This window comes from Ovis canadensis, chromosome 2 (assembly GCF_042477335.2).
Source record: "Ovis canadensis isolate MfBH-ARS-UI-01 breed Bighorn chromosome 2, ARS-UI_OviCan_v2, whole genome shotgun sequence".
Classification (NCBI taxonomy): Eukaryota; Metazoa; Chordata; class Mammalia; order Artiodactyla; family Bovidae; genus Ovis; species Ovis canadensis.
In genome coordinates, this window is record NC_091246.1 from 225743873 (window position 1) to 225767981 (window position 24109).

A 24109-nucleotide genomic window follows, 5' to 3' on the forward strand; every position below is an offset into this window, starting at 1 on the left:
TAACTGTGGATAATGAGAGGCGATCTCAGCAAATTAAAAGCTCTGCCAAGCACAGGCCAATCTTCATCTTAGCAGTGCCCCCCAAGCCAAATGTCTGCAAGCAGTGAGGTATTACCAGGTATAAAGTGCAGGACAGGGTGAATAATGAAGCATCGGTCTGGCTGGGGCAAAAAATTCTCATGGGAGAGGTGTGTGTGCGCTCAGTGGTGAGGTTGTGTACAACTGTTTGCAGGCCCATGGATTGTAGCTTGTCAGGCTCCTCTGTCCATGAAATACCGGAGTGGGTTCCCATTTCCTACTTCAAGGGATCTTGCTAACCCAGAGAGTGAACCCATGTCTCTTTAGTCTCCTGCATTAGCAGGTGGGTTCTTTACCCTAGTGCCACCTGAGGTGAAACCAAAGCGGTTTTGGAGTGAATATTGAACATCTTCCAGAATAGTTCAAGAGGGGAGGGTAGTTTCCTGGCCCTGTGTGAATTCTCCAAAACACCCACTCTCACTCCTTATCCCCAGCCTTGTCCAGCTCCCTGCATTTCATAAAATGTATGTTGGATGATTAGCTATAATCTTGTAAATGTGTGCGTAGCATGAGATTAGATTTAGCCTTCAATCATTTCTATATCTGCAAGCTCATGTTTGAGCCTGCATTTCCTGTTTCAGATGTCAGGGACTGTGTTTTGATTTCTCAATATCATGCCTGACACAGCCATACTGGGAGAAAGGTGTGTTCACAGTGACTTTTGACCAGGCTCCATAATTCTTCACTTTGCATGTATAGACACGGACTTAGAGACATACAAGTTCCCTTGGCCCAGAAGGTCCTTCTACAAACTAGCTTGTTAGTGTTCTCAGCCCTGCCTCTTTTGCAGCATACACAGGGGTTTAATTCATTTCTATCTGATTCTTGTTTATTGGGAGCCCTTTATGTGCCAGGCACTGAGAAGAAGCTGAATTGTGGGTATGGAGACAGGAAGGGAGCAGGCTATAGTTCTGACCTTTAAGATAAGAGAAACTTCACTGTCTGGAGTTACAGAATGAAACCCAGGATTGGGTGTTGGGATTACAATTCAGTTTGGGGATAATTTAACATGTATCTTGGCTTTTTCTTCAGAGGTGGGTGAGGAGTGAGGCCTCCAATTCATTGTGCATAATGAGCCTATACCTGGATGCTCTCCACACTGAGAACTCAATCTTTAGATCCAGTGATCTACTCAGAGTACATCAGAGGGAAAGAGAAAATGTGTGGTTTTGGGGTCAGGTTATTCAGCCTCTCTCAGGCCAGAGCACAGGCGGAAGCAAAGAAACAGAAGAAAACAAGAGCCCCGCCTCCCTCGCTCCCCTCCCCAACCATCTTCCTGCAGGAGAGATCTCTGCCTTCACTGTTTGCAGATTTCCTTCCCTCCCTGTGCAGGGCTAAGGCTAGGGTTGCAGCTGGAAGGAGCCCAGCCCCAGTTCCAGTTTGCCCAAATTTATAGAGATCACCATGCCTGTCTTTACATTTTCTTCCAACCCACTGATCTTAACCTCTGGAAGGCAATTTGGTGGGGGTGGACAGGTCAGTGATGTGGAAATCCCACCGGCTTGGGCTATTTCTGCCATCATTTTTGTATAATCTTAGTGGAATCACTCCCTCTCAGCCTCTGTGACTTCTTATCATTCGGGGCATGGCTTACATGTCACTTGCTCAGGGAGGCCCTCCCACATCTAAATTGGTCCTCTCTGACCTCTATAGAACCACAGTGTTATAATCACACAGCAGGTAGGTATGTATGTGTATTTATACACACATGTGTATATTTAAGTATAGTAAGTGCATAGATAATTGTTTGCTTATTTGGTTTGTTTCTCCGAGAGATTCTAGGCTCCAGGAATGCCGAGAATGTGTGTCTTTGACCCTTGCATCCTCAGATCCTGGCACGGAGCCTGGCACAAAGGAGGACACAGAAAATTCATTTAGTTAATGAATAAATGAATGAAAGGCAGCTGAGCTACGTTATCTCCCAGATTCCTTCCAGCTGAAAATGTTTATGAGGCTAAGGTTTCCCGCCAAGAAGACCTCCTCAGAACCTCCTCCCAGAGCTTCCTAATGGGGCAAGGTGGGGTGTAGGGCCGAGCCCCGGGCTCTGGCAACTGTACACCGGGATTAGCGAAGGTCGGATGCCGTCTCCGGCCCGGCCCCGCCTCCCGGCCGGCCAGCCGGGGGCGGGGCCAGGCCGCCTCCAGCCGGGTGGCATTCGGGGCGTCTACAGAACCCAGGGTGGCGAGTGGGCGGGTTCGAACGCGAGTCAATAGCGGGGCGGGGCCAGAACGCCCCCAGTCTCCCCGCTGGCTGGTGCAGGGGGCGGGGCCCCAAGCCCTCAGGTTCCCCACGTGGGGGCCTGGGCTGAGCTGTCGCCTAGCAACTCCCCGCCCCGCCCCCTGGACCGCCGCGGGCGCCTGCCCCCAGCATGGCCTGGCGAGGCTGGCCTGCGTCGTGGCTGTGGGTCGCCAGCTGCGGGTTGCTGCTCCTAGTCTTCGTCCTGCTCTTGAGCCCCCGCAGCTGCCGAGCGCGGCGGACCCTCCGCGGCCTGTTCATGGCGCGTAGCAAGCAGCTGCTCTTCCGAATCGGGTTCGTGCCGGGCTCCGGCGGGCTGCGGGGATCGGGGAAAGCTGGCGTGCTGGAAAGCGGACTAGAGGAGGGGTGCCGGGGGAGGGCTTAGGGGTTCTGACAGGGCTAGGGCTGGGAGATCCAGGGCCGGAGCTAAGAACGATCGAAGAGGCCGGCTAGAGAAGCTACTGATTTGGGGGGTGGGGAGCGTGGGCTGACGAAGTGAAGAAATGGGGGGTGGGTGGAAAATTGGGTTGGGCTGGGGAAGGCGGTTTGCTGGGGGGAGCAAGCCAGGGTAGCCAGAGAAGGGGCCTTTGAGAGGACCTCTAGAGAAAAGAGCCAGGTGAGGGGTTGGAGACAAGGGAGCTGGAAAAAGAGGACGGGCGCAGGATCCCGGGTTCCTCCGGTGGACAGGTGCTGGAGGGAAGGAATGTCAGACGACTGAGCCCCACCTGAAACCGCTAACTCTTTCCGTGTGTCCCTGGTCCTCTCCCCATCACTCGGCTTCCCACCGCTCAATGCAAGCACTGCTGTCCCAAGTGGGGTTTCCCACTCCCCACTCTGTAGGTCAGTCTGTCCCTTTCCTTAGACAACCCTGTCTCCCCCACCGCCCTTGTCATAAGCCCCAGGCTGTGAAATCCGACCCTAATCACTCAGCCTGACTTGTTGAAGGTTCACTGACCTCCAATGACTTTTTCCTTTCTGACCCCCCCTTACCCCAGTCTTCATTCTTCTCTTACCCCTACTTCTCCTGACAGGACGGAATAAGGATGGTAAGCAGCCCTGTTCTGCCTTATAGGCAGGAAGAGTCAGGATAGGAGTCACAAGAGGAGGCTTCCTAGGGCCTCTATCCCCTTCCCAGGACCAGCAGGGCCAGGGGGCAGGCCCTCAGGCCACACTTGGAGGCCAGTGATGTTGGCCTGGGAACTTTGGGAGTCCTGGCCCAAGGCCAGGTTCAGGCGAGGGCCGAAGCTGGGGAATTTCCTGAGTTTCAGAGAAGAGGTTGTACAATTCACCCCTCCTCTCGTGATCACCCCAGATAGACCAGAAACTTTATCCATAGGATTATCCTCACCCAGTCTCACAGAGATGTAAGGGACTGAAAAAACAAGGGGTGAGGAGGAATCCTGTGTTTGTGCCTTATGGGGGCATTCACATCTCTAATAATCCACACAATGGTCACATTCTCAATAATGCTCCAGCTAAGTCACCATTGCTCTTCAAACAGCATTAAAATAATAAAATTCACAAATATTTAAATATCTCCGTATGTGAGGTTAAAAAAATATATTGCTCCTCACAAAATTTCTAAGAATTTTATAGCTCTATTTGGGGAAAGATTTTTAAATCTACTTCTAGCTTTCAACATCGGTAAAATTGAAGTCATACAAATAGCCTGAGGAAGTGAAAAAGTCTCCACAAGGGACTGGAATCAGAAGTCCTGAGGTCAAAATTTCCAAGATTGCCCACTCAGAATCCGGAAAGTTTGGGTATTCCTAGAACTTGGGATCTGGGTGTTTCCAAATCCTCAAACCTGGAATTGTCCGAGAGTTTCTCAGGAATCCAGTAATCCATGAGCTTTCCTGTGGCTGAACTTCAAAATTGCCTTGGAATCAGCTCCCCAAATTTGCAGAGCAGGAGGGCGTGCCTGGAATCAGAGTCCCAGGTCCTGCCTGTCCAGGATCTGGGAAACAATCAGTCGAGTCCCTCGGGGGAGAGGCTGCTGGGAGGGACTGGGGGTGTCAGCAGGAAACTGGTCTGAGGGAAGTGGGCAGGTGTTGATACTGGGAGGGCGCCTCCAGGAAGGATGGAGAGGGAGGGGCCGGGATGAGGCCTGACGTGAGGGGAGGGGCAGAGCGCATGGACACACTCCACCCTGAACGTGTGGCTGAGAGGACCACAAGTAGAGGGCTGTACTGGGGGGCTGGAAAGTAGACAGTGGAGATGAGAAGCTGTCCTGGGAGAGGAGTCGTTGTTGATGTTATCAGTAATAACAGTACTCACTGGTATTTGACAGTGTTATAAAGGGCTTTCTTCAAACATAACCACCATTGTCTTGGGATGGCGATAACGGCACAGCAGAGGGTCGATCTGGGCTAATCTGAGGTGGACACACGCATTCACGACTCTGCAGGGCCTGGGAGGCAATGTGTGGTAGTTAAGCACATGGCATTGGGGTCAGATAAATCTGCTTTTGAATCCCAGCTTTATTGCTCAGTGGCCATGTGACCTTGGATAAATAAGTCAGCCTCTCTGTGCCTCAGTTGTTGGCATCTGTAAAATGGGCCTGTTGATCGTGCCTACCTCAGAGGGCTCCTGTGGAGATCAAATGAAATTGTACACAGGGTCTGGCTTGTAGTAAGTGCTCAGGAAATGTTAGCAATTATTCTTTCTATAGTATGGGGGATGTGGGGAGGGAAGATACATGGCATTAGGCCAGCCGTGGCTCCTTCTAGAGTTTCCTTTATTTTTTGGCCACACCATGCGGCATGTGGGATCTTAGTTCTCTGAGCAGGGCTTAAACCCATGCCCCCCTGCAGTGGAGGCACAGTCTTAATCACTGGACTGAGGAAGTCCCTCAACCTTTTTTTTTTTTTTTTGAAGCTTCCTTACGTGCTTCTTCCCAGGTGGCTCAGTGATAAAGAATCCACCTGCCAACGCAGGAGATGCAAGTTCAATCCCTGGGTCGGGAAGATCCCCTAGAGGTGGAAATGGCAACCCACTCCAGGATTCTTCCCCAGAAAATCCCATGGAGAGGGGGTTCCAAAGAGTCTGATACAACCAAGTGACTGAGCGCACATACATGCTTTCTATTGTCTTCCAAGTGTATCCTGCTCACTTACTCTCAGGAAACCCCACATCCCTTCATTCATTCAGTGACCCCCACTCCTCCTTACTGCCCTGGGTCAGGATTGCGGGGTCACTGATAGGAGCTGTTCTCAAGGAGTCAGTGAGAGGAACAGGGACCCTAACTGGCAGGAGGCACAGGGCATGATAGATTGCTAGATTCCCCAAGAGTGACAGAGTGTGCCTGCAGAGGCTAGGATTGGGAGTGTGTGCTCCCCTCTGCGTGCCCCCTGCCTCAGTTTCCATTTTGCCCCTTTGCCTTCTCAGTGGTAGTTGAGGAGGTTTGCTTAGAGAACAGGACCCTGAGCAGGGCCTGTCTGCAGAGGGAGCAGTGAATGGGAAATTAAGCTGGGTTCCTGCGTGCAGGGATGGGAACTGTCTTTCAGAGCTGAGAAAGTGGAAGGCAGCCAGCCTCTGCAAATGGACAGTCCAGAAGACAAAACCCTCCCACCCTTCCTGACCAAGTCCCCTCTTCATTCCTAGGCATAGAGGATCTTTCTTGAATCTCCTGACCCAAGTGAAACCAGCTGTCCCAGGACAAACCTTGCTTGCTCCTCTTCTGCAAGAGAAAAGCCCTTCTCTGGGGCCAGTGAAGACCAATGGCTTGATTTCAAAGAGGGGGCAGGAGTCCTGAGCTGAGGACCCTAGAGTGAATGGCCCACCTGCTTGTGGCCGGAGTAAAGGCCACACAGAGGCAGTGGACTGGGCCATCCACAACACAGCCTTCAGGAGGGAAGCAGGGAGGGCCCTTTTCTTTTCTGCAGGCCTTAGAACCCTGGAGAGCCACAGCACCAGCACCCACAGTGTCTCCTCTGATGTGTGTCCTCGTAGGTGTGCCCTTCCCCAGGCCGTGCTGCCTACAGAATGGAGTCCACACCCCTCACCCAGGCCTTTGGGGCCCTCCCACACCCGCTCTTGGAGAAGGCAATGGCACCCCACTCCAGTACTCTTGCCTGGAGAATCCCAGGGACGGGGGAGCCTGGTGGGCTGCCGTCTATGGGGTCGCCCAGAGTCGGACACGACCGAAGTGACAGAGCAGCACACCCCCTCCAGAGCTGCCCAATCCCATCTTCCCCAGGCCCTGTGCTCTTGCCATACTTCTCTCTGGGGTCTGCCAGACCTTCCCACATCAAGTGCTATTTCCTCAAACTGTGCCCCAAATCTGAACACTCACCCTGTTTCCACTGCTACGACCCTGGGCCAACCCCAGGTCGCCTCTCACCAGATCTACTAAATTGACAGCTCCCTTCAGCCTTTGTTCCCACAAGAGCACTCTCAGCAAGGCAACCAGAATCAAACCTTTAAGATTTAAGTCAGAAACGTGCCACTCCTCTGCTTAGAACTCTCCAGAATGGCTCCCTCTGGACCTGCCCATCCCCCACCTCACTTTGGTGGTTTTTTGTATGCCCTTCACCTTGCTCGTTGGATTTCGGCCACAGGCCACTTTGCTGTTCCTCAAGCACTCTGAGATAGTCTCACTTCCAAGCTCTTTTGTCGCTGTTCTCTCTCACTAGACCTTTCTTCCCCCACGTGGCTGTGCCTGGCTTCCTTTAGGTCTCTGCTCAGATTTCACTGTATTAAAGAGGCCTACCCTGACCACTCTGTGAAAAACAGCAGGGCCCCAGTGCCTGCAGTCTTACTCCACGGTGAGCTCGTGTGTGAGCTCACTTGCTCAGTCACGTCTGATTCTTTGCAATCCTGTGGACTGCAGCCCACCAGGCTCCTCCGTCCATGGGATTCTCCAGGCAAGAACACTGGAGTGGGTTGCCGTTCCTCCTCCAGGATCTTTCCGACCCAGGGATTGAACCTGGGTCTCCTGCATTTCCTGCATTGGTGGGCAGATTCTTTATCTCTGAACCACCTGGGAAGCCCATTCTCCACAGTACATATCACCATATGACATCCTATATATCGACTTGCCTGTTGTTTACTGGCTTTCTCCCTCAACCAGAATATGAGCCATATGAGGGAAGGAACTTCTTTCACTACTGTATCCCAGCTTCCAGAACAGTGGCTGGCACAGAGCTGGTCCTCATTAAAGGGCTTTGGAATTAATAAAAAGCTTGGCCCAAATGTTATCTCCTCCACAAGGCTTGTCCAGCCTGTCCAGTCAAAATTCATCTCTGCCTCCAGACTGACCCCTGGCACTGTCTCCCCTCCTAGAGCTTTCATTGTGTATTCTTGCTTATTCCTGCATCAAGTGTTCATGGGTGTGATTTCCTCACTGGACTCCCACAGGCCAAGCCCAGGGAACAGGGCTGAATCAGGAGCGCCTGGCATTGGGGTGAGGAGGGGAGGGATGGAGGCGGGAGGGAGGGCCAAGAAACAGACCCACACCAAATAAAACCCTAGGGCCTTGGCTGGACAGGTGGCCTGGGATTTCAGGCAAGGAGACACAAATAGTCCAGGCCTCCTGCCCAGGACTGAGATTTGACTGTACCTCTGGTCCTCCCTGGGATCCCTTAGGAGCCATTCATCCTCCTCTTGGGAAAGATGCTGAAGGCTGGAGAGGGCTGCAAAGTCAGCAGAGGACCGAACCGGATGAGGGGATGGGTACGGAGATGGGGTCTGTGGTCTCCCAGCCGGGCCTGTGTCTTGACCTGTTGCAGGCACTGCCCCTGTCCTAGTCATGGAGAAGTTGTCCCCCGACCCCTCAAGGCCTTGCTGGCAGCTTCAGGAAACTCTTCAACCTCTAGGGCCTTTTTCGCTGTCTCGTTATCTTCTTCAGTTTCCTCAATTTGGGGAAAGTGCAAAACATCTCGTGGCTCAGTTTGTTCCTGAGGGGCCTCCGAGCAGGCTGTGCTCCAGCAGGACTCTGTGTCCTGGTGGAGTCCAGGTCCCTAGGCCCTCAGACAGGCATTTCCGGTTTGCTTTCATAAAGATTGCCTGTCGCTGGTGAGATGAAAAGCCTGGGAAAAGCTGGGTCCCGGGTGGAGGCGGGTAGGGGAGGCGGGCAGGAGAGGAGAAGCCAAAAGCACCCCCCGACCAGAGTCCTCTCAGCCTGGGCTTGTTGTCCAGCTGGTAGAGTCTGGGGCCAGGGCCAAGCTGGGACAGGCAGCCCCCAGGCCTGTCTCAGGGCTGCCCAGGATGGCGAGACTGCTCGCGGGAGGAGGCGGGGAGAAGAAGAGTTTCATTGTGTGTTCTCCACTGCGAGCCAAGAGAAGGGGGTGGGGGGAGGGCTGTGTGTCACTGTCCCCAGCTGTCCCATGGGGCCTCCCATGGGGCCGGAGGCTCAAACTCAGATACCAGAGAAGCCACGCTCTGGTTCAGTGAGGCGAAGAGTGAAAGGTATGCCTGTGGCCCCCCAACTGGGGATGGCAGGTGCTTCATCCTGCAACCCTGACCCCAGGGGGAGGGCCCCTCAAGCCCCTACAAGGCTGCCCCAGGCCGGCTCCCCCACCCTAGTCCCACCCGGTGGAGTGGTTTTTCTCCCACCTGGGTCCCAGAGGACCAATTAGGAAACTTGCTTTTCTTTTTGGTGAGGTGATGGTGGGTAGTTCCGGGCCCCAGAACTGCTGAATCAGAGTCCACGAGTGGGTGGTAAACAGAAGAGGAGAAGGTCAGCATCTTTGGGTTTCAGCAGCACCCCCCAGATCATACTGGTGCATTCTGGCACATTCTCATGCTGCAGGGAGTTTGAATCCCACATCAGGCCCTGCAGAGGTCCACATCATTGTGTAAGTCACCTGAACTTTCTGGGCTCAACTGCTCGTTCAGAGAGGAAGAGCACTTGGTTTTACAGAGCGGGAAACTGAGGCTTGGGGAGTGAGTTTCTGCTTCTTACCTCGGGCAACAGAAGAAAGGGAGCTGTGAGCCCCATTACAGGGGACGGCGACATCCCAGCAAGATGGGGGGCTAGGAGATGGGAGGCAGGTTCTTCCCAGGGACTCATTCACTTTTGCATCTTCCCATCTTTTTTCCCTAAATTCTCTTGTCCATCTGGCTTGTGCTGCTCCCGGTGGAACCATCCACCCCGGCAGAGCCTGGACTGAAAGAAGTCTCCAGGATCCTCCACTCAAGGCACCTTCTCCTGAGAGCTGCTGGGGTCTCGGACCCTCTGCGGTCCTCAGGAAAACTGCGCGTGTGAGGAGGTGGTCTGGGGAGAGAGTTCACCGGGTTCAAAGGCTTGTGTCTCATAGAGACTGGAGGTTCCAGAGGCCAGATGCCCGGCTATGTCTGGAACACTGTAATTACCCCGACAAATGTTTTCCTAGCAAAGGCCCTCAAAAGAATTGAGTCTGACCCCAAATAGTTCAGGCCCACTCATCTCATCCTACCTGCTTATTAGGGGTTTGCAATGGTTAAAAGTGTGAATGAACTCCAGGGACTTACCTGGCCATCCAGTGATGAAAACTCCATGCTTTCACTGCAGAGGGCATGGGTTTGATCCCTGGTCAGGGAACCACATGCCATTAAAAAAAAAAAAAGGAAGAGTGTGGACTGCGGGGTCAGGCTGCCAGGGTGAGTCTCTGCCCAGCCACTCACTGCTCTGTGATCTTGAGCAAATCCCTTTCCACCTCTCTGGGCTCCGTCGGCCTTGTCTGTAAAATGGAGGAAATAATGATACCTGACTCGGGGTTGCTTGGAGGATTATAGGAGATAACCAATGGGAGGCACTGAGCCCACTGGTGGGGTCTGGGAAAGCTGAGGGAGAGGTCATTCTTATTAAAGATGAGGCCAGTGGGCTCCGGAGAGATGTTCTAACCTGTGGGGCAAAGTCAGGACTGCGGACCCTTCTTCAGACCCCCTTTCTTCTGCTCCCCATCTCCTCCACTTTAGAGGCCCGGGGTCCAGACCCTAGGCCGGGGAAGTTGAGATTTTGTGCCCCAGTGACACAGCCTCACCCAGGCCCTTGGGTCTAGATGACCTGCTTATCAGAGCACCCTGCTCCACCTTTTGGGTCCCACCAGGAGAGGGGAGGGACTTGGAACCAGGTGGGTGAGGTGGGAAGGGAAGAGCCAGGGCAGGGGTGGCTGTAATTTGGGCCTCCGATACCCTCATGGGGCATCACAGCCTGGCCTGGGGCCAGTCAGGTGGAGCCCCAGTCAATGCTGACAGTCCGCTCTCTATGCCCATCACTTTTATATTTACATGCCTGGCCCTGTGCTGCCTGTCCTGGTCACTTAGCCAGCGTTTTGTGAGTCCCGGTTCTGTGCTGGGCCAGTGCTAGGGGGCTGCAGAGGAGCCACGAGAAACAGACTGGTGACTGCCCACCCCCTGCATGGCGCTGATTAGGGCACCAGGTAGAAGCTGATAAGGCCCAGCTGCTGCCCCGGGGCTCAGCTGCTTCTGAGCACCCCAGATGGAGCAGAGGAAGGCGGCTTTCTGCCAGGATAATCAGGTCCTGCGGTTGAGCGCAGCCCTGAAGAATGCTTGTATGTGTGTGTTAGTCACTCAGTCATGTCCAACTCTTGATGTCTGCATGGACTGTAGCCCCCCAGGCTCTTCTGTTCATGGAATTTCCCAGGCAAGAATATTGGAGTAGGGTGTCATTCCCTTCTCCAGGGCATTTTCCCAACTCAGGGATAGAACCTGTGTCTCCTGCTTGGCAGGCAGATTCTTTACCCTCTGAGCCACCAGGGAAGCCGTGAAGGATGCTTGGGGTTTCTGCCTGGCGCTGATTAGGGACTGGGTAGGATTCCAGTAAGTTAGAAAGGCCTGGAGGCTATTCCAGCCTGAGACCTGTGGGAGCCAGGCAGGACTGTAGTTCTGAAATTTTAATGAACTATTTCAGGCATTCAGAAGACAGATAAAATAATAATCCTCCCAGCTTAAGAAAGACAATGTTACAGACCCTGTGAATCTCGGCGCCCACCTCCCCAGCCCACCTTCCCCCTCTCCCAGAGGAAACCCTACTAACCATGCTGACCATGCCTTCCCCTCGGCTGCCTTTGTTCTTTTACTGTTTACGTCCGCATAATGATGGTTTTGCTTGCTTTGGCCTTTTTTTTTCTCCTAGCCACACCACGCGACATGTGGGATCTTGGTTCCCTCACCAGGGGTTGACCTGCACCCACTCCTTTGGAAGTGCAGTGTCTTAACCACTGGACCACCAGGAAGTCCTTCTTTGGCATGTTAGGGAAATATCGTCAGGTTGTCTGTTCTCTGTGGCCCGTCTGTTAGCTCAGTGTTACGTTTGAGCTCTGTGCAGGCTGAGAGCTTGTACCCTAAATCATTCACTCCCAATGTGTAGTTTCCCATGGTCGGAACATGTTGTCTGTCATTTATTTGTCTATTGTGCTGTCGATGGACATTTGGGGATGTCCACTTGTTCACCCTTGGGACACGGGGTTTCCATGGGCCGTATTGGGGAGGGGACAGAGGCTTGCCTCCTCCCGGTCCACGGAGGGCCTGCCTGGGGGTTGGACACTCTCCCACCAGCCCTGGGGAGCCACTGAAGGCTGTTGAGCAAGAACAGGATGCAGTCGGAAGTGGTGCTTTGGGAGCATGAGCTCTGCCAGTGGTTTGCAGTTTGGTTCAGGGAGTCAGAGAGCTGACTAGAGGAGGCTTTCGTTAGGGCCTCTCCAGCAGTTTCTCTTTGCAGAGGTGAGCCCATGAAGGGAAATTAGAAATGGAGAGGAATTCTGTCTGAGTCACCGGGGGAGAGGGTTAAACAGATGCTCGAGTTGTGAAACTAGGAGGGTGACAGGGCCTTTCCCAGAAAGAGAGGCAGCTAGGGGAAGAGCTGACAGGCACCATTACAGACCCTGGTGATGCAGCCAGCCCGCCAGTGGAGGGGGAACCGAGCGCAGGGACTGGAGAGATGCACAAGGAATCCTTTGTCTGCAAAGAACCAGGCCCCATGCAACCCAGTCCTCAGGCCCCTCCCCCCTGCTCTGTGCAGCGATCCAGACCTCAGGGCCACAGGGGCCACCCTGGCCAGCACAGATCTTGGGTCTGACAGCCACCCCCCTACCACCTTTCTCCATCTGCAACACCTCCTCTAGTCCAGGCCCTCGTCATGTCCCTCACTGCGTGACTCCCCAGCCCCCTTCCCCTCCGCTCCAGTTCATTCTACCCTCCACACAGCAGCTGAGCAAGCTCTTATAAAGGAAGTTAGAACATACGCTTCCCCACTTTCAAACCCACCAGCAGTTTTCCACCCCCTCTCCATGGCCTGACCCCTGCGCACCTCGCTGACCCTTTCTCTGCCTACAGACTTCGAGGCCTCTTGGCAGCTCCTCGAATGTGCCCCACTTGTGCCTGTATAGGGGCATTGGTGCTGCGCCCCCCACAGTCAGCACCGCTGGCTCCCGCATCTGTCCGTTCCCTGCACAAGGGTCGCCCTCAGAGAAGGGGCCTTTCCCGACCACCCAGTCTACCGGGACACCTTCTTCCTTTCCCACCACAGTTAACCGCTTGCTTGTTGATTGTTTTGTTTTCCGGTTCAGTGTCTGTTGGCTGCTCCTCTCATTATGTTGGCAGGGAGCCATCTGCTTTGTTCTCTGCCTTCTGTTCTGTACCCAGTCCAGCACGTGCAGTCAATATTTGCTGGTTAAAGCCAGTGGAAGAGCAGAGCCTTGTTTACTGCAGCTTCTTACTGCATAGCCCCTGCCCTTGTACATCTTGATCTTTGTTGAAGGACGAAGTACATGTACTAAGTATCCAATAAGGGAAGACAGGGAATGTTTACCAGTCCCTCCCAGATTGTGCACAGCCTTGTTCTTGCAGCTGTGAAGGCTGTCCGGCTGAATTTGGGAGGGAAAAAGCAGTTGCTAAACACCTTCCACCCTTCAGGCCCTGGAGAATGTTAACATTTGTCATCTTGTTTTATGTCACTTAATCCTTACACAGTCCTGCAGGGGTAAGTTGTGGTATCGCCATTTTATAGATGAGAAGTCTGATGTGAGCCCATTGACTAGCTCAAGGTCTCAGACCAAGGATGGCCCAAGCCGTGATGAGAACCCAGAGCTTCCTGTTGCCAGAGGTCCTGCACTTCCCGTAAGCCTAAATAGGAAGAAATGAAGTCAGGAACAGGGCCTAGATGCCAGGAGGCATCTGGGCACAGAGGCAAGGGTGATTTTCTTTTCTTCTTTATTATTTTTAAATTTTTCATTTTGCAATCATCTCAGATTTACAAAATTTGTGCTAAGAATTCCCATATACCCCCTCACCCAGTTCCCCGGAATGTTAACATCTTCCATAACCATGGTATAGTCATCAAAACCAAGAAGTTAACATCCATCTAAACCGTTACCACTCTCCAGACTCCAGTGAAATTCCGTGCATTGTCTCCCTAGCATTCTTTTTCTGGGCTACAGTCCAGTCCAGGATATTTAGCTTGATCCAGCCAGTCCCATCTGTGCTGTGCTGAGCTGAGTATTGTCCCAACGGCACAGCAGGGAGAAAGGCAAGAATCAGCAGCTCCCACTAGCGCTCACCCAGGCTTGGTGCACCTTCCCCAGATTCTCACACGTCCTGTCCCCTTTCCTTCTTGGAAACGTCACCTCCTCAAAGAGGCCTTCCGTGACTGACCATCAGATCTAGAATAGCAGCTCTTGTCCTCATTCTTTGTCCTTTTGCCTTGTTCATTTTGTCATCTTCTCTTGACAGTGAAAGTGAAAATGAAAGTCGCTCAGTCAAGTTCAACTCTTTGCAACCCCATGGACTATACAGTCCATGGAATTCTCCAGGCCAGAATACTGAAATGGGTAGCCTTTCCCTTTTCCAGGGGATCTTCCCAACCCAGGGATCGAACCCAGGTCTCCTGCATTGCAGGCAGATTCTTTACCAGCTGAGCCACAAGGGAAGCCCAAGAATACTGGAGTGGGTAGCCTATCCCTTCTCTAGCAGGTCTTCCCGACCCAGGAATTGAACCAGGGTCTCCTGCATTGCAGGTGGATTCTTTACCAGCTGAGCTATCAGGGAACAATATGTTTATTTGTTTATTTATTTGGCTGCCTCGGGTCTTAGTTGTGTTGCACGAGGGCTTCATTGCATCTTGTGGGGTCTTTCACTGCCGTGCGAGGGCTCAGTGGTTGTGGCCCATGGGCCTAGTTGCTCCATAGCCTGTGGGATCTTAGTTCCCCAACCAGGGATCAAACCAGAGTCCCCTGCTTTGCAAGGCGGATTCTTAACCGCTGGACCACAGGGAAGTCCCTTGACAGTGTGTTTACTGTCTCGTCTGTCCCACTAGAGTAGAAGCTGCAAGAAGGCTGGGACTCTGCCTTACCCATTGTGTCCCCGGAGCAGGCTAATAGCGAGGCCTCACTAAACATTGTGGAATGAGTGAAAGTAGGGAGTGGTCGAAATTAATTTTAAAATAAAACAAAAACAGGACCCATAAAAAATAGTCATGAAGACTCCTAAAGGATGGTAGAACCCCTCCACAGCGCATCCAATTTCCCAACTGAAACAAGTGCTCAGGCACACAGAGCTGGGACAGCAGTGATTCACCTTCACCAAATTGTTGTGGAAACATGCTTGCTGCTGCTGCTAAGTCGCTTCAGTCGTGTCCGACTCTGTGAGATCCCATAGACGGCAGCCCACCAGGCTCCCCCGTCCCTGGGATTCTCCAGGCAAGAACACTGGAGTGGGTTGCCATTTCCTTCTCCAATGCAGGAAAGTGAAAAGTGAAAGTGAAGTCGCTCAGTTGTGTCCGACTCTTAGTGACCCCAAGGACCGCAGCCTACCAGGCTCCTCCGTCCATGGAGTTTTCCAGGCAAGAGTACCGGAATGGGGTGCCATTGCCTTCTCCGTGGAAACATGCTTGGTTTTGATCAAATTGCTTGCAGACAGATCAGCTTGCCCTTCCCAAAGGGCCCTCCCCCTGCCCCCCACAGACACAGTAAACCTCTGTAGGGATTTGAAGTCCTTCATCCAGCATCCCAACTTCAACTTTTCTGTCTCAGGCTTGATCAGCCAGAACCCCACCCCCATTACCGCCTGCCTTGCTGTGTAAACCTAAACACTGACCAAACCCACCCACAGCCTAGCCTGTCACTTTCCTGTGAGCCCAGGGCCCGAGATGGCTCATTCTTCACAGGGCCCAGTATAAAATGGCATTTGGAGCCTCTTGCTCAAAAAGCAAGAAAGAGGTGCCACATCCAATACGAAATTATGAAGCCTTTCCTTTGTTCTACAATCTCTCTCTCTTGACTTGCCATGATGTTTTTAATTTGCTACTTAATGTCATTTGAGTAGGGGAATATTTAAAATGTTATTAGCATGGATTATGCCATTCATTATATATCATGCAGTGTCAATTTTAAATGCAAATAGAAGAACACTTGGGGCTTCCCAGGTGGCTCAGTGGCAAATGAATCCACCTGCCACGCAGGAGACGAGAGTTCAACCCCTGGGTCAGGAAGATCCCCTGAAGGAAAAGGCTACCCACTCCGGTATTCTTGCCTGGGAGATCCCATGGACAGAGGAACCTGGCGGGCTACAGTCCATGGGATCACAAAAGAGTTGGACCTGGCTTAGTGACTAAACAACACCAACAGCAACAATAAGAACATTTAACTTATACGTGGGATCACTGAAACTACATAACTCACATTTCTTAGCTTGTACACAGACATGTGTTATGTTCTTACCAAAACAGTGGGAGTGTGGCAACAGACCTAACTCAGCTGTTTTTGTTTCACTTCTTGATGCATAGCACACTCTACCAGCTCTCTCTGCTTTCAGCTTTCTGATGAATGAGGAAGAGCTGGAAGGAAAAGCACAGATCCGTCGCCTCTTTCCCTTTCTTTCTGAAACAGCATCATCTGCAGCCTTAATGGTGGCATTACACATAAGAAAGGATGTGGTAGGGCTCCTTGTGTCTCTCAGAACACCATTGCCTCTTGATGCATTTTAAGCAAATTCCTTTTTTTCATAAGATTTTTTTTTAATGTGGACCATTTTAAAAGTCTTTATTGAGTTTGTTACAATATTGCTTCTGTTTTGTGATTTGATATTTTGGCCACGAGGTGCATGGGATCTTTGCTTCCCAACCAGGAATTGAACTCACAACCCCTGCATTAGAAAGCAAAATTTTAACCACTGGACCACCAGGGACATCCCACAAGCAAATTCTAGTTGGAACCCAAAGTGTGGCTCATAGGTCAGCTAGTACCCTCCGGCCCTTTACTCATAGAGGTACACTCACTTATCTTCACCTTGGGGCTTGAATTCCCACACAAAGAGGGTCCACCAGAATTCTGTGCTCATGGCCATGGTGAACACGGTGTGTGTGGCAGGGTCAGGGCAGCAGGGACCTAGCGGACACATGTGATATGACATGATGATATGTGCATCACCTCTGCTCACGTGCATGTTCCGTTGTCCCATCAGACTTCACTTACAAGACACAAGTTCAAAGAGAAAATCATTAAGGGTTTCAGGATGATGACAGCAGAGCGTCATGCGCAGTGTGGGGTCCTATGTGACTGCCGGGTCACACACCTGTGAAGCCGCCCTGTGTGCCAGAATCCTGTGTTGGGGACTCTGTCACTCACGAGTCCCCTCGGTTCCACGTCCCCCCTTTTCACTGTGTAGCCTGGAATGTGGCAGGTGGGAGGAAGTGTGGTCAAACCATCCAGCCTCACTTCTGCTGGCTTCCTCCATCAAAGAGCCAAGCAGAGCTTTCTACAATTTCCCTAAGTGAACCCTGCTATCTGCTGTCTCTGGGCCTGCGCCTCTTGTTTCCTCTACCCTAGGGGTTCTCAGTCTTATTGTCTCTGGGCCAGTAACATCAACATCACTCAGAGCTTCTTAGAAATGCAGATGCCTGGGCCCCACTCAAACTGTCTAAGACTCAAAACGCTGGGATGGGGCTGAGGAATCTGGCCTTCAGTAGGTCCCATGCGTGACTGTGACGCACCGCTGCACTGCCTGAAATAGGGTTCCCACCTTCTTCTGGCTTCCTAACTCCTGTACTGCCTTCACTGAATAAGGCCCTCATCCTCAGATCTCTTCTGTGAATTCCTCAGTTCACATCTGGCCTGATCAGCTTTGAGCTTGGGGTCTGTCTGTTTCGTTTTGCATCTTGTCCTGAGTCCCGAGCAAGGCAGACAGCACGTGACAAGTGGCAGTGGAGTTGCACTGGCGCAGGGGGTGACTGAGGGAGCGGAGACGTGGGGCCTGGGCTGAGCAGACGTCCCGCCCCGCAGGTACAGCCTCTACACGCGCACCCGGCTCGGGTACCTCTTCTACCGCCAGCAGCTGCGCAGGGCTCGGAATCGCTACCCCAAAGGCCACTCCAGAACCCAGCCCCGCCTCTTCAACGGTGAGCTCTGGCCGCCCCAGGCCAGCAACCGCCCCAGGCTGTGCCCACCCACCCCATCTCTCTCCCCCAGTGGATGGGCTCCCTGCCCTGCTCCCCCACCCGCATCTCTATTCCCCAGGAGTGAAGGTGCTCCCCATCCCCGTCCTCTCGGACAACTACAGCTACCTCATCATTGACACCCAGGCCCGGCTGGCTGTGGCTGTGGACCCGTCAGACCCTCAGGCTGTCCAGGTGAGGGGAGGACGAGGGCAGTGGGACCTGGGCTCACTTTGGGGGCTGGCAGCTTCTCGCTAGAGAGGCTGACCCTGCTCTCTGCCCATGGGAGGTGCCCCCTCCATGTGCACTCACACAGCACACCCTGACCGCTGCAAACACATGTGACCCACTGGGGAAGGGTCAGTGTGCCGGGTGTGGCCGGGGGAGGAGGGGAGGAGGACAGAGGGAGAATCAGAGCTAGAGGGAGAGCGGTGCTGACCCAGGGCTGTGACCCGGGGCTGTGGGTCTAGCCGGCTTCCTTCTGCCTCTTCCTCTCTGTGGCCCCCTCTCTGAGCCTTGCTTTTCTCACCTCTGTTGTGTTTGGGTCTCTTCATCATTCTCTCCATTTCTTACGTCTCTGTGTACATGTACCTGTGTGTCCACCTGCTCTGCCAGTCTCCCTCCACCCTGTGCCCGTGCTGGGGCTCAGGTGCCACCCTTTAGCCAACCCCCTCTTCCCTACCCCCTTCCCATTCTCTGCCTCCATCACCTCCCTCCCCACCCACATCTCTCCCTGCTCTCCTCTCCACCCAGCATCCCTATCCCCAGTCTGACTGCCTCCTTTCTCCCCCAGGCTTCCATTGAAAAGGAAGGTGTTAACTTGGTTGCCATTCTCTGCACCCACAAACACTGGTAAGGGGCTGAGGTGGGAGGTCTGAGCGCAGATCATCTTCCGTTGGCCGGCCCTGGCTCCGCTGGGCTCTCCAGGACTGGGACCCGTGAGAACAGACTGGGCTGCGGGTCAGGGATCAGGCTTGGGGGGGGGCACCATCCTCATGAAGTCACTAGGGCACCAGGAGAGAGGGGAAGAGGGAGGGACAGGTCTCCCCCTCTTCTACTTACCACGCTCCTGAAGCACCAGAGGAGGGCAGGGCAGGCATTTATCTTTCATTCCATGGGCATGTCCGCTGGGCAAATGTGATCTCTTTCATCCAGGGAGGTTTTAGTCCAATAGGGGAGACAGCCCTGTGTGAAAGTGTACAGACAATAACAACTGTGGCAGCCAGCGCGGGGTTTATGGGGCAGGGGCAGCGGGTGGGTATGATCAGATCCACGTGGAGGAATTAGAGGGCAGGATGACAGGTTGAACAAAGGTCTGAAGCAGAGCGGATGGCTTGGTTCAGTCCAGAAGCCAGGAGTCGCAGGGCTCAAAGCCCTGGAGATGCTTTGGGAAGACGGAGGCTAGGAGGCCCAGTGCAGTTGCCCCTTAAAGCCCCTGCCTGTCTGTGCCATCCTACAGGGACCACAGCGGAGGGAACCGCGACCTCAGTCGGCGGCACCAGGACTGTCGGGTGTACGGGAGCCCTCAGGACAACATTCCCTACCTCACCCAGTAAGTCCCTGACCCAGGGGTGGGATGGCCCTGTCCTTCACCCTCATCCTTCAGTTACGTGTTTCAGGGCTATCAGCAGTTGGATCTTTGCTGACGCCCTTCCTGGCCCTTCGAGGGCAGATCACAGCTCATCTGAAGCCTAGCACTGTCCACCCCGCAACTGATCCAGCCATAGTCCCCCAAAGAGGAAGCAGGAGGGCTTGAATCTGAAGCCCTGGGCACTGAGGGGGCCCATCTCTCTCTGGTGGGGAAGCCCTGCTCCTGCACATCACCCATCCCCTTGGGCCTGGGCGGGGTGGGGGAGGGAGGAAGAGCGTGGCCCAAGCTCTAGTGCTTTCTTTCCACTGTTGCCTCTCTCCTCAGTCCCCTGTGTCATCAAGATGTGGTTAGCGTGGGACGACTTCAGATCCGGGCTCTGGCCACCCCGGGCCACACGCAAGGCCATCTGGTCTATCTGCTGGATGGGGAGCCCTATGAGGGTCCCTCCTGCCTCTTCTCAGGGGATCTACTCTTCCTCTCCGGCTGTGGTGAGTCCTTCAAAAGGGAAGGGAGGATGCGGGGATGAGAGGGAGGGAGAGAGGCCAGGGCAGGGGCCCGAGGACAGCCGCAGCTCCACGCAATGCACGGAAACGTTGGTTTCAGCAAACATGTTGCCTCAGCAGTTACTCACACCTCTGTTACCTTGATTTTTCTTTCATATCCTCATGACATCCTAAAGGGGATGGATGGAATGAGGCGAAGCCTATAACTGAGTACAGACCTCAAAGAGCATTTGTTTCCATTGGGTGGAGCCAGGTTCTCATAGAGTGACTGGCAAGACCAGTTACAAAGACCTGAGAACCCCTGAGTGACAGGGTGATCCTGTGGGTAGGGGATCACCGGTCCTAGGCTGCATGGAGTCCCAGAGGCAGTGCAGGCAAAGAAGGAGGTGCTGTGTGGAAAGGCACAACCCTGCCTGGAGCGGGCCTGGGGTCACAGAACTCAGCCTGGAGGTTCCATACCCCTTCTCCCCCAACGTGTCAGTCTGTGCCCTCAGATGGGCCCAGCTAGGGCTGAATGGGTCCAGCTCCCAGGGGGAGGGAGGGAGTCGATGCCAGGTGAGTGGGCATGGCAGGGGCATGGGTGAGGGCTGGTGGCCAGCCCCAGCTATACAGGGGGGTCCCTGCTGTGTGATCCTTGTTCCTCACACATACCCACTGACCCTACCAGGACGGACCTTTGAGGGTACTGCAGAGACCATGCTGAGCTCACTGGACACTGTGCTCGGGCTGGGAGACGACACTCTTCTGTGGCCTGGTGAGGTTCCCCTCCCTCTCTTCCCAGCCCCTCATGCATCCAGTTCCTGGCCCAGAGGTGACACAGCTCCACCTCCAGTGGCTCCTGGGAGCCATCTCCAGCAGTGGGGGCAGACGCCCTTCTTTCTGGAGCACTGGCTGTATAAGGCCTCTTATGTCAGCTGCCTCTGGCAGCCAACCCACAGCCCCTGGGGAGCCCTGTAAGCCCCAGAGTGTCCCCGTGGGATGGCTGATTTCTCATAGCCAGAGCCTAGAACAGAAAATAGCCTTTACTTAATGAGGTGCCTTAAATCCACTCTGCATGGATCATTACCTGTGTCCATCACACCCACACTGCCCACCCATCATCCATATGCATGTACGTGGAATATCCATACATACGTGCATGGGTACATTGCATATCTGTAGTTTCTAAAACACATCCACTAACATCTCAGTCAATCCTCAGAACATACGTTCATCCATTCACTCCATTCAACAAATACTTAACGTGCACCAGGTCCTGATCCCAGCCCCAGGGACACATAACGTTCTAGTGGCATTGTTATTTTCCCCACTTGCCAAAGGAGAAAACGTTGGCTCAGAGAGGGGCCATGACCTGACTGAGGTTGCACGGCTGGGCAGAACCAGCAACGCTAGAATGCAGGTCTTCTGGCTCCAGGTCTGCGGTTTCCCCCGTGCTTCTGCTGCGTCACTCGTGGCTGACTTGTGCACACATTTACAGAAGCGGCTCCTTGTGGTTGGGCTTTTTCTGGAAGCACTGTCCCTCCTCCTCAGTTGTTAGGTACCCATCGGCCTGGGGATGGGAGGACTTTTCCTGACCATAACCCATCTCACTCTGCCCTGTGTCTCGGCCCCCATGGCCATCCTTAGGCCACGAGTATGCAGAGGAGAACCTGGGCTTTGCAGGCGTGGTGGAGCCCGAGAACCTAGCCCGGGAGAGGAAGATGCAGTGGGTGCAGAGGCAGCGGATGGAACGCAAGAGCACGGTGCGGGGCTGGGGTCCAGGAGGGGCCGGGGGCACTCCCCAGAGGCATCCCATCTCTGCCAAGCCAGGCCCTGCAGGCCCCTCCCCAGAGCTCTGGCCTGTTTGGCACAAGGACCTTCCAGTGAGAACTCCTGAACCCAGGATGGTGCAGGGGGTGGGGAGGTTTCCCTGGTCAGATCCGTTTTCCGGATCCTCCCCACTAAACCCCATGTTTCTCCTCCCGCAGTGCCCGTCCACCCTGGGGGAGGAGCGCTCCTATAACCCGTTCCTAAGGACACACTGCCTGGTGCTCCAGGAGGCTCTGGGGCCAAGCCCCGGCCCCACAGGCGACGATGGCTGCTCCCGGGCCCAGCTCCTGGAGAGGCTCCGCCAGCTGAAGGACCTGCACAAGAGCAAGTGACCCCACCCCGACCCGGCCCAGCCCACACGCTGCGGTGGGGAGACCACCCATCATCGCCCACACCACACCATCCCTCTCTCTGCTACCACCTCACCTCCATCAGCTCGTCAGCAGGCACCACCCGGACACTGGTCAGGGGCAGAGGAGGGACAGGCGAGGAGACCCTGAGACCAAGAGGAGGCCAGCTGATGGAAGGCTTGGGGACTCCACAGGGTGAGGCTGAGTCACCGAGAGCAGAGCTAACACGGGGAGTTAGCTCCCCCTGTTCCTGCCACGGCAGTGAGGATGCAGAGCCCTTGCTCTCGCTGCAGCCTCTGAACTCAGGGCAGCAGGAGTCCTGAACAGGGTGAGTCCATCTTCCCCTTCCTACGATCCACGGCTGGGAAAGAAACTTGCTCCCCCAGGCTGGCCTGAGGTGAGGTGCTTTGGAAAAGCAGTCACTCAGGGGGAGCACCTGGGCTCTGGTTTTCTGAGCCTCTGCCCCTCCTCTCCCAGGCATTTTTGCACAAGAGCAAAGCACCCACAAGAGCAAGGCCAGCCCCGCCCCTACAAGGGCATTTTTTAAAACAGAGCCATTTCTGAGAAAGAGGAAAGGGCTGGAAGCCTGGCTGTTGACAATCTCTGCCTCTGTGACTCCCCTGCTGCCTGGAAGGGGGAGAGTCCCGGTTGCCAAGGAAACCTGACCTCAGGCTAAGGAGACACCAGGAGGCTGGGACTGGAGGCCCACAGTCATGTAGGTCACATGCTCCTGCACAGCTGGCCTGGTCCTGCCCGCTGGCCTCTGCCTCTGCCCTGGGCCAGCAGGGCCCCCCCTTCCCGGGGGACCAGAGAGCCATTGTCCACCAGGTCCACTGTGGTTTTCTCATTGTGGCCCTTATTCTTAGAAACTCCTGCTTCATCCTCAACCCTTGCCCCTTTCAGTTAGTAAAGCCATTCATCTGGCCCTTTGCAGTTGGCCAACGACATCGCCTTGTCATTTCTCATTTGCCCTTGGCCCCATCTTGGCAGGAGCAGGGGGTCTACACAGCAGAGAGCAGAAATCAGAAGTCCAGGAGTGGACAGCTCTCGAGTGAGTGGCAGCTTCTAGGACCCCAGGTCCGGGCCCTTCCCCTCTGCTCAGCCCTCTCTCAGCTCACCTCCTCCTCTGGCCTTGGGTCCAGGTCCCTTTGGGGCCACAGTGAGGACAACAATGTCCTCAAGCAGGTGTACCTGGGGTCAGCCAGGAGCCTTCTCTTCCTGGGTGGAAGCCTTCCCTCAGGCTCTGCTCCCCACTGGGAAGCCCCTGAGATGCCGCTGCCCTCAGTTTCCCTCATCATCCTGCCTCTGCCTCCCTCTCCGGCCAAGCCTCTGGTACCAGCTCTAGCAATACCGCCAGAATAGTCAGAGCTCCCCGCCCCTCCAGACCTGCAGTTCCTGCCTCTGTGCCTTCGCTCCTGCTGTTCTTCAGAATGGAATGCCTTTCCCTTGCTCCTCCTGCCTTGTCTGCCTGGCAAACACCTAGTCATCTCACCAATCCCCCTCAAGGTCCCCTTCCTCCAGGAAGTCCCCCCTCCTCCTCCCATGCCCCTCCCTCTCCAGGCTACCTCTGCTCTTGTCAATGCTTATCCTGTGGCACTTATCACACTGTATTTTACTTGTTTACACGTTTGTCTCCCCTTCCTCGACTGTGAACCCTTCAGGGCATGGACTGTATCTTATGCATCTCTGTATTTTCGCGCCTAGCACGGTGCCTGGCACACAGTAGGCGCTCAATAAATGTTGACTGGATGAATGATTTAACCAAGGCTTGGTCCCTCAGTGGGCTTGTCTTTATTGCTGGTTCTGTTTCCCTCTCTGGGTTACAGTTCTTGCTTACTCAGAAGGACTGCACTTCTAGAACTCTGGGCAAAAACAAAGCTATAAATTATATCCTTCCATGGCTCGTGAGAATTTGTTCAGGGTTTATGATTTGCTTACCTTGGTGTTTTCCAAAGCTTGAGATGCACAGATGCACCGCTAGCTGCAGGGGAAGTGGTTTTACATGGTCACCACCCAGCCGTGAATATGCTTCAAGGACAAGGCCTTGGCGCTGACCCCTCTTTAAGGCCCTTTAAGGCCTCTGCAATTAACAGCCAGACTCGTCTGTTAATTGTTAAACAGGTCGGCTGTCAAGCCTGGCAGCTATCTTGAGTTAAATTTTAACAACATAATT

The 24109-nt window shown here is 54.1% G+C and overlaps 1 protein-coding gene and 1 long non-coding RNA gene across 2 annotated transcripts; one reads left to right on the forward strand and one right to left on the reverse strand.

Moving 5' to 3' along the window:
• The first annotated feature begins 2261 nt into the window (after positions 1-2261).
• LOC138434194 (probable hydrolase PNKD) lies at positions 2262-23697 on the forward strand. Its single transcript, XM_069578315.1, has 9 exons — positions 2262-2607; positions 17532-17647; positions 17766-17878; positions 18477-18535; positions 19143-19235; positions 19599-19762; positions 20445-20531; positions 21404-21519; positions 21745-23697. The coding sequence occupies exons 1-9, from the start codon at positions 2447-2449 to the stop codon at positions 21916-21918; spliced, it is 1083 nt and encodes a 360-aa protein (XP_069434416.1). The 5' UTR covers positions 2262-2446; the 3' UTR covers positions 21919-23697.
• On the reverse strand, positions 16261-23917 carry LOC138434198 (uncharacterized). The gene is made up of 4 exons (XR_011254684.1): positions 23875-23917; positions 18746-18868; positions 16529-16637; positions 16261-16395 (listed from the first exon to the last, which is right to left on the reverse strand). It is a non-coding gene; the product is annotated as an uncharacterized lncRNA (long non-coding RNA).
• Positions 23918-24109: the final 192 nt, after the last annotated feature.

What these genes read in the sequence shown, in the direction of transcription:
- LOC138434194 (XM_069578315.1), top strand. Translation starts at nt 2,447, where the DNA reads ATGGCCTGGCGAGGCTGGCCTGCGTCGTGGCTGTGGGTCGCCAGCTGC. An exon ending in CTCTGCACCCACAAACACTG is followed by an intron (nt 18,536 to 19,142) that starts GTAAGGGGCTGA and finishes GCCATCCTACAG; the next exon opens with GGACCACAGCGGAGGGAACC. An exon ending in AACATTCCCTACCTCACCCA is followed by an intron (nt 19,236 to 19,598) that starts GTAAGTCCCTGA and finishes CTCTCTCCTCAG; the next exon opens with TCCCCTGTGTCATCAAGATG.